At 40.1% G+C, this 12417-nt stretch overlaps 1 protein-coding gene across 1 annotated transcript; it reads left to right on the top strand.

Moving 5' to 3' along the window:
* Positions 1-741: 741 nt before the first annotated feature.
* On the top strand, positions 742-2997 carry LOC147616794 (uncharacterized). Its single transcript, XM_086777849.1, has 2 exons — positions 742-1653; positions 1911-2997. The coding sequence occupies exons 1-2, from the start codon at positions 808-810 to the stop codon at positions 2325-2327; spliced, it is 1263 nt and encodes a 420-aa protein (XP_086633975.1). The 5' UTR covers positions 742-807; the 3' UTR covers positions 2328-2997.
* The last annotated feature ends 9420 nt before the right edge of the window (positions 2998-12417 follow it).

The raw sequence follows: 12417 nt of genomic DNA on the forward strand, positions 1-12417 counted from the left end.
TTCTTCTTAATCAAGCTTTAGTATATTTATCACAGATTTAGCAATTTGCTTTGATCCTCCATCCCTAAGCTCCACAAATTTGCACATGGTATTAGGTTTGGATTAAGACAAATGAGTTTATTTAGTAATGATTAGTTAGATTAAGGTTTGCCTTCCTCTCATCATTAGCCATGTCGTCTCTAAATGCTTCCCCAAGCATGACCCAAGCTTGAAAAACTATACCTTTATTTCAAATTTCAAAAATCCAAGAATCGTCCTTCTTCCTTGGCCCCTTCTCTCCCTCTGGTTTGGCCACGTGAAGAGGGAGTAAGTTGTCTTTAATAAAGAGTAGATAGATGACCAATCGAGGCCTTGTCTCTCGAGTACAAATAGAAAATAAGTTTTTTCTGTAAAGAGTTTTCAAAGCTCTTAGTTATATTTTCGAGTTCGTCTCTTCGGAATTTTAGACTAAAATTCCTCATCGAAATTACTAAAATTTTCCTTAAATGCTTTCTAATAAACTTTGGCTTATGTAACCACGGCACTAGCTCGGTTGGTAAAAGAGGACGAGTGTTATCCTAGAGGTCCTGGGTTTGATTGACTACGGTGGATGTGCACCTTGTACAAATTGCCGGTGGTAGTGTGTGAGTTGTATACACACGCCATGTGGATGTGCACCTTGTACAAATTGCGGGTGGTAGTGTGTGAGTGGTATACACACGCCATGTGTAAATATCCAGCCTTCCTCAAAAAAAAAAAAAGGGGGCTTTCATCCCCAAAATAAAAATTGGCTTTCTGAAGAACGAAATCTCTTTCTGCGAGGGTGCCATGGACGCGCTAAAGCTGGAGATTGAACGCAAGCGCAAGGCGCTGTCGGAGAATTTTGCCGGGCGAAAGTTTGTGAGGCGGTCGGAGATCGAGCAGAGGCAGTTGGAGCGCATTCGGGAGGAGGAGAGGAAGGAGCTGCAGGAGCGGGCGGCGGCCAAGTCGAGGGTTTCGGCGGCGGCCTCGGTAGGCTCAGGAAGCGGTGACGGTCATGGGGACGCCTCCCTGGCGCGGGAGTCGTCGCAGGCAGCTTTGAAGTCCAAGGGCCTGCCCACCGAAGAGGAGAAGCTGGACGATCTGGTTCTGCCCCGGGCGGAAGTGATTCGGCGCCTCCGCTACCTCAAACAACCCATCACCCTTTTCGGCGAAGACGACGACATGCGCCTTGCGAGACTCAAAGCCCTGCTCAAAGCTGGCGTTACCGACCCTGACACCGAACTCATGGAAGGCCAGCGTAATGACTTTCTCATGGACCTCACCGACCTCAAGAAAAGAGAGAAAAGTGGCTTTCTTGACCGCCGTAGGGACAAGACCAAGGAGAAGGGCATGGAAGATGGTGATGATGGCATGGTTGGGGGCATGGACCTTGGCGGCAACCAGAGCGGTGATGGAGGATCCTCCGCCCTTGACAATGACATGGACTCCAAGAGGATGAGGGCCAATTTTGAGGACCTCTGTGATGAGGACAAGATCCTGGTGTTCTTCAAGCGGCTCCTACAGGAGTGGGAGCAGGAGCTCGAGGATCGCCCCGATACTGAAAAGCGCACCAGCAGGGGAAAGTCCAGCGTTGCCACTTTCAAACAGTGTGTGCGATACTTGAATCCGCTCTTCAAAATGTGCAGGAGGAGGGTATGTTGTCTTCTTCTTGTTCTTTCGCTTCTTTTTTCATTGGTATGCTTGTGCATCTCCGGATGTGTGTAGCCACATGCATATGCTTGCATGTCTGGGTGTGCATAGTTACCTTCCTGCTGGTATTCTTGTGGACCGTTGTCGTTATTTACATGATTCCACATGCAACTCATTTAGTTCATGAACAGGGTGTGAATCTGCATACAATCCTCAAATACATTATGCTAAGCGCAGGTTTGCCCGGTTTTGTTTGGCAGGTACTACCAGATGATATCAGGCAAGCTTTGTTGATTGTTGTGAATTGCTGCATGGAAAGAGACTATCTATCTGCCATGGATCAGTATATCAAACTCGCTATTGGTAATGCACCTTGGCCCATTGGTGTTACTATGGTTGGCATTCATGAACGTTCAGCAAGAGAGAAGATTTACACTAACAGTGTGGCTCATATAATGAACGATGAAACGACTAGAAAGTACTTGCAGTCTGTGAAGCGTTTGATGACACTGTGCCAAAGACGCTACCCGTCTGTTCCCTCGAAGTCCGTTGAATTCAACAGTCTTGCAAATGGTAGTGACCTACAATCTTTGTTGATAGAGGAAACTGCAAAGAAGGGGAACCTTGTTGCAGAGGAGAGGCTGCGGCTTATGGCTGCCGAGAATAATTCGCCTTAGATCAGATCTGTTGTAAAGGCTAACGAATAAAGCAGAGCATCTTTCTCTGTATACAAGCCCGTCTGCAAAAAGCCTTAAGAGCAAGTGTATTGCTAATGGTTCCGACTTTTCTGAGATATTTTTCTATGATTCCACTGCTGTGTGTGTCCAGATGTTCATGGAGGAATGTGACATGCCACTGTGCCGGGCTTTGGCTGGGGTTTTAGATTGGTTTCAGACGAATTTCTCGATACAGGCATGACGTCAAGTATTCCATGATTGCAATCTCGAACATGGCTTAAAGTTTTTCATGGAGTCATGGTTGGAATCGTATTCTCCTTTTAGTGGTGTTTCTTATCACTTCGGAATCTTTTCAGTGTTTGAATGTTATTTTATCCAGAGTCAATGGAGTGACTTGCAGATCAAAGATGTTATTTGTGACACTTGCAATCATGTTGGTCCTGTCCGACCATGAAGCTACAAACATCGGACTCTAGAACACTGTTCTGTATGGAGATGACTTGCTAGTGAACTTTCCAGTTTATAACTGCATCAGGATATCAATGTGTGTATCAAAAATATTCTTGCTAGTTTTTATTGATCAGTTATCTCAACACCTACACTAGCAAGGTCATTGTAACACCCGGAAGCTCTGGGAGTCTTCTTTCAGCCCTAAACATTCTTGGGAAACCTTCTGATGCAAAAACGCAGGTATAGAGAGAGAGAGTCGAGAGAGAGAGAGAGAAGTGCTGGAAAATTCAGTATATTCTATGGTACAAAAAGTTACCTAAATCTGCAGCCATGGGCTGCCTTACATAAAAGGTGGTAACACACCAAAATCTGTCCCCTATGGGACCCCTAATGACTCACACCCCTAGAGGGAGTGAATGAGTTCAATGATGAGCACTTGGGCCTATTTATAGGTCCCTTGGACTACATGGGAAACTGGCCGACTGCTGGTTGGCCAGTATTAAATTCATTAATGTCCCTTTTAATGCAAGCCGACTGGTTATACTCCTTGATCATGATGCGCCTGTTGCTCACACACTGCTGACGTCAGCCGACAGCCTTTCTGGCAGCTAGCACCACCTGTCCTGCAGCCGACAGCCATCTGATCCATGCCTCTCGCCAGTCTACACTGCTAAAGTTGCTCTATGCTCTATCATCTTGGTTCTACTCTTTATCTAGCTGCCTCTTCTGGATCTAGCCCTGAGAATGTCCATGGCATCTGTGATGCACATGACATCCCCCTCTGCTAAACTTGATGACAGGATTCCAACCTGCTCTTGGATGACTGTCATCATCCCAATCCTGTCCCGAAATCCCTCTGTCATCATCCATCCCTGGCAACCCTTTTTCTCTGAACATCCGGCCTATTCTCCAAACCACTGTGTCTCTGACGGAGATCTATGCATCTGGTTCCTTCAAGTCCACAATCCATTCTTGCCCTGACTCTGAACACCGTCTTGGTCTTCATTCCTGAGAAATGAGTCTGGCACCCTCACATCACCCTTGGAGGATCAACCTCCCTTGGGACCGTTGCCTGGGAACCTATCTGGCTCATGGAACTGCCATCCCCATCTGGCACTGTGGAACACCACCAACAAACCTCCTGGGAGTTCTTCCTGATCTGTGTTCCTTGCCTTGGGCTTTGAATCCGTGTACTTTCCTGTACCTTGGACCTGTACACCATCATGTGGCACTGAATCACTGTTTAGCTTTGCTGAGCCTGATGCTCTGATACCAATGTAACACGCGGAAGCTCTGGGAGTCTACTCTTGGGAAACCTTCTGATGCAAAAATGCAGGTATAGAGAGAGAGTAGAGAGAGAGAAGTGCTGGAAAATTCAGTATATTCTATGGTACAAAAAGGTACCTAAATTTGCAGCCATGGGCTGCCTTACATAAAAGGTGGTAACACACCAAAATCTGTCCCCTATGGGACCCCTAATGGCTCACACCCCTAGAGGGAGTGAATGAGTTCAATGATGAGCACTTGGGCCTATTTATAGGTCTCTTGGACTACATGGGAAATTGGCCGACTGCTGGTCGGCCAGTATTAAATTCATTAATGTCCTTTTTAATGCAGCCGACTGGTTATACTCCTTGATCATGATGCGCCTGTTGCTCACACACTGCTGACGTCAGCCGACAGCCTTTCTGGCAGCCAGCACCACCTGTCCTGCAGTCGACAGCCATCTGATCCATGCCTCTCTCGAGTCTACACTGCTAAAGTTGCTCTATGCTCTATCATCATGGTTCTACTTTTTATCTGGCTGCCTCTTCTGGATCTAGCCCTGAGAATGTCCATGGCATCTGTGATGCACATGACATCCCCCTCTGCTAAACTTGATGACGGGATTCCAACCTGCTCTGTCCCCTATGGGACCCCTAATGACTCACACCCCTAGAGGGAGTGAATGAGTTCAATGATGAGCACCTGGGCCTATTTATAGGTCCCCTGGACTACATGGGAAACTGCTCGACTACTGGTCGGCCAGTATTAAATTCATTAATGTCCTTTTTAATGTAGCCGATTGGTTATACTTCTTGATCATGATGCGCTTGCTGCTCACACACTGCTGACGTCAGCCGACAGCCTTTCTGGCAGCCAGCACCACCTGTCTTACAGCCGACAGCCATCTGATCCATGCCTCTCTCTAGTCTACACTGCTAAAGTTGCTCTATGCTCTATCATCGTGGTTCTACTCTTTATCTGGCTGCCTCTTTTGGATCTAGCCCTGAGAATGTCCATGGCATTTGTGATGCACATGACAGTCATTTAATCATGTTGTTTAGATATGTGAATATGCATGCAACTTGACTTCAATTCCCTTCTTTGTCCAAGGTTAATTGATGCCAAACTTGCATGGATTACATTTGCTGGTTACACCAGTTATTTCCTTGAAAGAACATTTCTACTAACTTATGAGCTCGTGTTCTTAAATTCACGAATCTGTACATGAAGGTTTTGAGCTTGCTCACGTTTGTCTTTTATTAATGATCATTTCCTTGTGAAAATACGTCTTAAACAAAGGTTTAACTTTTGCCATAGAATTGTTAGTTTGCCTCATCCTCTGGTTCTAAATTTACATTTTGCTCCTCTCTTACGTGCTTTAAAGAACTAATGCACTAGGGTTCTTAGCTGTGTCTGAGAACCAACATACTGTCGATACTTTGCTAAAGGTTTTTAATCTATCAGAAGTTTTAGGAGTGATCAATTACATTATCTTTGTAGATGCTTCTCCATTCAAGAATCTTCAATATGCTTTGCTAAAGGATGTGGCACCAATAATGTATTGGTTTGTCCTTCATGTGACCAAATCTAAGGATCCCATGAGGTCCAAGAGGATTCTAGTACAAGATCAGGTTGAGCTGGCAACCATATGGTCTATCCTTGGGCTTTTGTTGTTGCTCTGTCAGAAACTTCTGGAGAGTTTTCCATCATAAACTGATTTGCAATTACTTATTGTCCAATGGTGTGCAAGAATGCAACCTTTGCTTAGTCCACTATGTGCTTAAGCCATGTCATGGTTGGAGCCTTGATGGAACAAAATCATTCTTAACCTCCGAGGCTTACATATTGTTCCCCTTGAGTCCATAATCAGCATGTTGCGTGGCATCTGCCCATGGAAGAGTGTGTTGAATGGTTCGTCTCTTTTCCACCACCATAGCTACAAGCTGTGAGCGGGTGAGCCCTTGAAGAACATCAACAAACATTGGTGATAGCAATATGGCACCAAAATGCTTTTTGCATTTTCATTAAATATATTATGTGAGATTTTCAAGAATAAGAGTGTTTTTCTAAGGTTTCATTTTAGTATGTAATGATTAATGCTCGAAAAAACCAATGAATTGATGATCCCCATATCCTCTCTATTTAGGGCAATCAAATGATAACCCCCCATATCGTTTCTATTTGCATACATTCACCCATAAGTTTTTTATTTGCAATCCTATCTATTTAAGGGAATAAAATGATGACCCCCATATTGTTTATATTTGCATGCATTCACCCATATCCTTTTTATTTAAGGTCCACAATTCTCTATAAAAAGCCTCAAAGGACTCACTCAATGATTAGAGAGAGAGAGAGAGAGAGAGAGAGAGAGAGAGGAGAGAGGGGTGGGAGAAACTCGTCTTCTAAGGTTGCATTAATTAAATGCCACGTCAGTGGCATTTAATTAATGCATATCAAATAAATTGTCTGAATATGCATCTCAAACAAACATTGGTGATGGCAGTGGGAGCATCTACCAAAATGAGTCGAACTTTAGGATATTAGAAGGCTCTCAATTCTTTTTTCTTACCCTTCACCATTTTAGGAGTCGTCTCTTCTACATTTTTCAAGTTTGGAAACTAATTTCCTTGCATACCAGATTAGATATTGGTAATAAGTGTTTTCTCGGTTGAGGAATTGCACACGAAATATCATGTGTACATGGAACTCCACATCCCAAGAAAGATAAGTGTCATGTAATAGTCTTTTTTAGAGTGTTGAGGAGCTTCTCCCGCTAATGGGATTGAACATTTAACCTTGTGAACTCAAAGAGCATCTTGATGATGGCATTGGCATCCTTGAATTCTTACTAGAAGTTTGCATGGCCAAGGATGCACATCGGACTTGGGTGATGGTGATATAGGTCGCCACTTGTGCTATTCCATGGATCTTGTAATCATTCATGCAAGGTATGATGTTGGATTTATCGTGCTCGAATGTGTGATGTACATCTTCATATTATGGGCTTCTTTGGGAGGTCGTTCGGAGATAGTCTAATGTCTCACGTGTTTCTTGGACTAGGGAGTGGACACAAGCTTGTATATATGTGGGACCATTTTTGGGGGACATGAGTAGGTCTGTGGGTGGACCAGTGTGGATACAACTGGATGATTCCCTTGGCACCACTAGTTGGTTAGGGTTGGCTACTTTAAACCAGAATAAATAGGGTCATTGGATCTTGTATTCACACAATAACTTAAAAGATCACTTATAGAAGTCATTTGAATCACATTGTTGAGGAGCCCATCCACTAATTTAAGGGCTTGAGCCGAACGCCTGTGGAGTGAGAGAAGATGGTTTTAAAACTACTTATTCTTCATACTTTTGATCTTGTTGCACACTTAGTTATCTATTTTTTGACCGCTAATCTCCATCAAAAGAGACCTAAAGAGTCACACCGCACTGGTAATTGATGACATGTGCAAGGATACTAGCTTAGGAGGAGCGTGCCACTAGAACCATAGAGGGCCAGTCGTTGTATGGACTACGAGCCACTAGAGACCTGTACTAGACTTCTCAACTCCCACATAGATAAGTTTTATCTCTAGGCTTAGAGATTTTATTGTCGAAGCCCCATTGGTGCCCAATGAAGCCCACATTCCAAGAGTAGCAACAAAAATGGTTGTTAACCATGACCCACTAAATACCAAGGTACTAACTAGCCAAGTATTAGGCTGTTACGCTATTTAAGTGTGTGTGTGTGTGTGTGTGTGTGTGTGTGTGTGTGTGATTTATGCTTTTATTCCTTCTTTTTCACTTAGTCCAACACACATACAGAAACACATAAACACCTCATTGGTAAAGCCCTTCTAGAATAATGCTTAGACAAGCACGGTGGGCAGTGCTCCTTTTGGACCATAGCTTCTAAGGACTTTCCACACGCTCCCCCCTATTAAATCCAAAAGCAACTCTTCTTTGACAAGAGAAGGATAGTGAAAAGATCAAGGCCTCCCCCTCCACTATAACCACCTACTCGCGGATAACCACCTAACATGTCCTAAACCCCATTCTAAATGTTCTTTAAGTGTCGTTCTATCTTTAGTCCTTCGTAATACACACACTAATGAGTATATTCAAGCACTGAGAATAATCCCATGCTGCTCCAACATGCCCATAACTTACTAAATGCAATGAATTGTAGTGTTTTTTACAAAGTATCTATCATCACATTAAACTCAATTAGAATAAAACTTTTCATGCCACTTAAAATCAGTTTAAAAAGCATATTCTCTTTGCAAAACATACTTAAACTCATTACCCATTAATGATCCTCCATTAAACATGCAATTAGTATCCCTTTACACTACAACCATATCAAAAATCAAATTTTGATAAATCCCTTTGACAAAAAAATTCTCCATTAAAAAAAAACATAAGGTCATTTTTATTCTTTCTATAAATTTATTTTAGTTTACTATTTATTAAATTTTTAACATTATATCCAAAATCAATAAAAATTACATAATATTAATTTAAAAACCATTTTCTGTAAACTAAAACCATCAAATAGAGCTTCCATCATATAAAAAAGCACTCTTATATTTTTAAAATTATTAAACATATTTATCTAATTATTTTTAATTATCTTTCTAACTTCTTGAATTTAAAAATACTACTTAAATCCTAAAATACCGCATCAAAGCTCCACGAAACATTCTCAAATTTTTATATATTAAAGAACATAATGTAAACCTTTTTCTATTAATTACTCAATACTAAACTCGTTTATTAACCATAGTTCTTGAAAATATTATTCCAAAACAGTGAAATTTTATCATTAATCTTTAATTAGCAAAGCTACTGCAATAATTATGAAATAATTAGTATACTCCTTACTCATTATTTTTTTCTTTTTTTGAATCAAATTCTAAAAATGATAAATAATCAAAAATAGTTTCTTTGTTAATTACCATTTGCCATGTTTTAGTAATGTGAATAATTAACCCACTAAACATGATTAACTTTGGACCAAACTTCATCATTCATTGCATATTAATATGATAGATCGATAATTATGTGTTGAATTTCTTAATAATAACTAATTATCACTATTTTAACATAAATTAAGAAAAATACCTCCACAAAAATGCTTGATTTTGATGAAAGATGGAGAAGAATGGTGTTGCCAAAGCCTTGTGATGTCAAAAGCATCCTATGTTCATCATCCTCCAGCCAAGAACACCAACCCTCTTACTAATCCACTCCTCATCAAATGTATGTGAAGATAATAGAGAATAATTAGGGTAATTAGGTAATCCACTCCTAATCAAGTGTATGTGAAGATAATAGAGAATAATTAGGGTAATTAGGTAATTCACTCCTAATCAAGTGTATGTGAAGATAATAGAGAATAATTAGTGCTAATTAGGGTAGAGAGCAAACAAGAAGCAAGAATCTTAGCCTAGTGCTCTCTAAGATCAAGAATCAGCCCCAATCCCCCCTCTTCTTTCCCACGCCATCTTCTTGAGCAACCATCTTCTTGAGCAACTACCCTCCAATTAGTGAAAATTAAACTTCTTCCCACTTACTCATGTCCTTTCACATCTCTTATGCACGGGCAGTCCAAAATTTGGTCTTGAGCACTAAAACTGACTTAAAATGACTTGTAATTTTTATTTTTATGCACATATCCTCATTCCCCACACATTCTACATCTTTTCAAGGCCTGTCAACACCATTTCTACCTCCCAACACTTTATTAATTTTTTGGTGAAATTAGCAAAAAATACATCAAAATAGCCCAAAATGGGTTGGATGTCCTAAAAATAGGAAAACATAACCTACATGATAAGAAGAGAAATTTCTTTAAATTTTCTATTTTTCGCTAAAAATAGCTAATTTTGCTTATTTTTTTCCCTTAAAAATAGCTAAAATAACCCAATTTTGCTCAAAAATAGGTAAAATAAGCCCCAAAATTAGTTGTTATCATTCCCCCCACACTTAATTGTTGTGAGGCATCCTCATGAACGCTACATCATGTCTTTATTCAGGTTTTGGTTCTTCCCGCACTCTTCATAACATCTGCATATAATGAATACCACCAATAATGTTTTCTTTAAAAAAAAACTCACACTCATGCTGATGCTAATACTAATACTAATTCAATTGTATAACCACTCTCTTAAAATTTTACTCACTCATTACTTAGCTCGTGATTGGCCTTGATCTCCATATAGAATTGCTACTAAGACAAATATTAAAGACTTACATCTCTCTGAAACTAGTACTAATCCACTCTACACTTAGACACTACTTAACCTATGTCTACGATTATGACCTTACTCTCACTACACAATATCTCTTTATGAACCTATAGAAGACTACATATTCTAACTCTACAAATAGACTGTAAATAATTGAAGCTTTAATACTTCAACACTTATTATTTTTTTGGTGAAACTTCATTGTGCCATCGCTTTTTCTCATAAAAGGTCCCACCCATGAAGACCCAGGCATTGGTTCTAGGTCTGAACGTTACTGCCAAGGGTGTTCCTAGAAACCTACTAAGAATCTCACATGGAGATAGTTATCTCCTTGTTGTGTTTGTTGTTTTTTTTTTAAGTCTCCAACTCTTTAATTTTCTTGTTTTTCCTTTTCTACATTGCTAGCTCACCCTTTCACTCATAATGTATCTATAAAGCTAGAACATAGTCTTAAATAGTCCATTAAAAATATAGCGCATGAGTATCTCAACATACTCCATCGATACAATGCAAGGAATATCTAAACATAAAGGAACTAATACCAACCTCTAAACATGGTTAAAGCTTTAAGACTCATCTAGACAACAAAACTATATGGGTTATAAGATCAATCATCCTCCCACAGCGTCTCTTCTTACTTTTATACTCTTTACACTTCATTTAATCTCAATCGTTCATTTCCTTTTTAATTCTAATAGATTTGATTTAATAAAAAATTAACATAACTATAGAGGGTTCGAATACACCTGATCAATCGTTCATTTCTTTTTTAATTTTAATAGATTTGATTTAATAAAAAATTAACATAACTATAGAGGGTTCGAATACACCTGATCAATAGGTTGAAAATATGTGCCCTTGTATCAACATTGCTTTTCATATGTCCACTTACTTTGAATCTCCCGTCACCAGTCTCTTCTCACTCTTAGAAGGTACATGTCCCCCAAAACCATAACACCACCTCTACATAGCGTTGTCCTAATCTAAGTTTTTTAAAATGTTTTTTTAACAAAATAAAAAGTATGAGATTGCTAAACATGAAAAGCTACCAGTTGAAATAAAAGAAAACGAAAAGAAAAACTATCACCTAAGAAAGTCCTCTGCCATCATCTCGAAAACACAGAGCAGAGCTCAGTAATCTCTTCCCCTGGGTCAACATACTCTGCATCGGTAGGAAACACGATGGAAATATCAAAGGTAGCCACCTGATAACAGGAGTCAAATAGAGGGTGCATAAACGAGATCTTGCCATAAATATGGTCGTAAAGCAGCCAAATCGTGAAATGGCATAGGGATCGAAGGAAGATGTGCCAAAGATGGCATTGTGGAATATCTTCTAACTCTCTTACACTCCTCTAAATGATCACCTACCGTAGCCCAAAATGAGAAAACAGAAGGTAACATGGTCTCATAGAATGATGGAGTAAGGTCGTAGGCTCTCCTTGCCTGCTGCTAGATCTTGGCATACTCTTCATAGGCAGGTAAGCACTGTTGAAAAGGCCCTATCTCAGGATAAAAATGCTAATCCTATTGGCGCTGAGGAGTTATGCCCACTAGGGTTTTAACAAACCTTGTACCATATTGCCTAAAATAGGTCATACATTGCCAACATATAAATGAGGCTACACTAAGAATCCTCCTCTCATCATAGGCATGGCAAGGACAGATGGGGTGAAAGTGAAGAAAATATAATTCTACAGATGATGACCCCCACAACAACGCTCACCCTTGTTAGTGAAATAATAACAAGAAAAAGTATGAAGATCGGGTATATAATAATCTCCCTGGTGAAGGGGATGCGTGTTGTCCCCCTCGTCAATCACTGGTATGCTTGTATATATCCAAGTAAGATCCATCTCGAAGTATCTTTTTACCCCCAACACAAAAAAAGCAAAATAGTGAAGGTGTTGAAGATTTCCTATACCTTAAATACCCTAACCTAAACATCACTATTACCAGATCATTTTCAAACTACATAATGTTTAACCCTTAATCCATTAACTCTAAACGGTTTATTCTCCTTTTGCAAATCTTGTATACTCAAAGAACCATTCTCAAAAACGTCTATAACGTCAAAAGGTCCTAACCATCTAATTTTTAACTTATCGGGAAACTTATAATGCCTACTA

The sequence above is a fragment of the Cibotium barometz genome, chromosome 38 (assembly GCF_041138505.1).
Source record: "Cibotium barometz isolate CiBa-2024 chromosome 38, ASM4113850v1, whole genome shotgun sequence".
Classification (NCBI taxonomy): domain Eukaryota; kingdom Viridiplantae; phylum Streptophyta; class Polypodiopsida; order Cyatheales; family Cibotiaceae; genus Cibotium; species Cibotium barometz.

Coding starts and splice junctions, on each gene's coding strand:
- LOC147616794 (XM_086777849.1), top strand. CDS start 808: ATGGACGCGCTAAAGCTGGAGATTGAACGCAAGCGCAAGGCGCTGTCG. Junction 1,654..1,910: donor TCAAAATGTGCAGGAGGAGG/GTATGTTGTCTT, acceptor TTTGTTTGGCAG/GTACTACCAGATGATATCAG.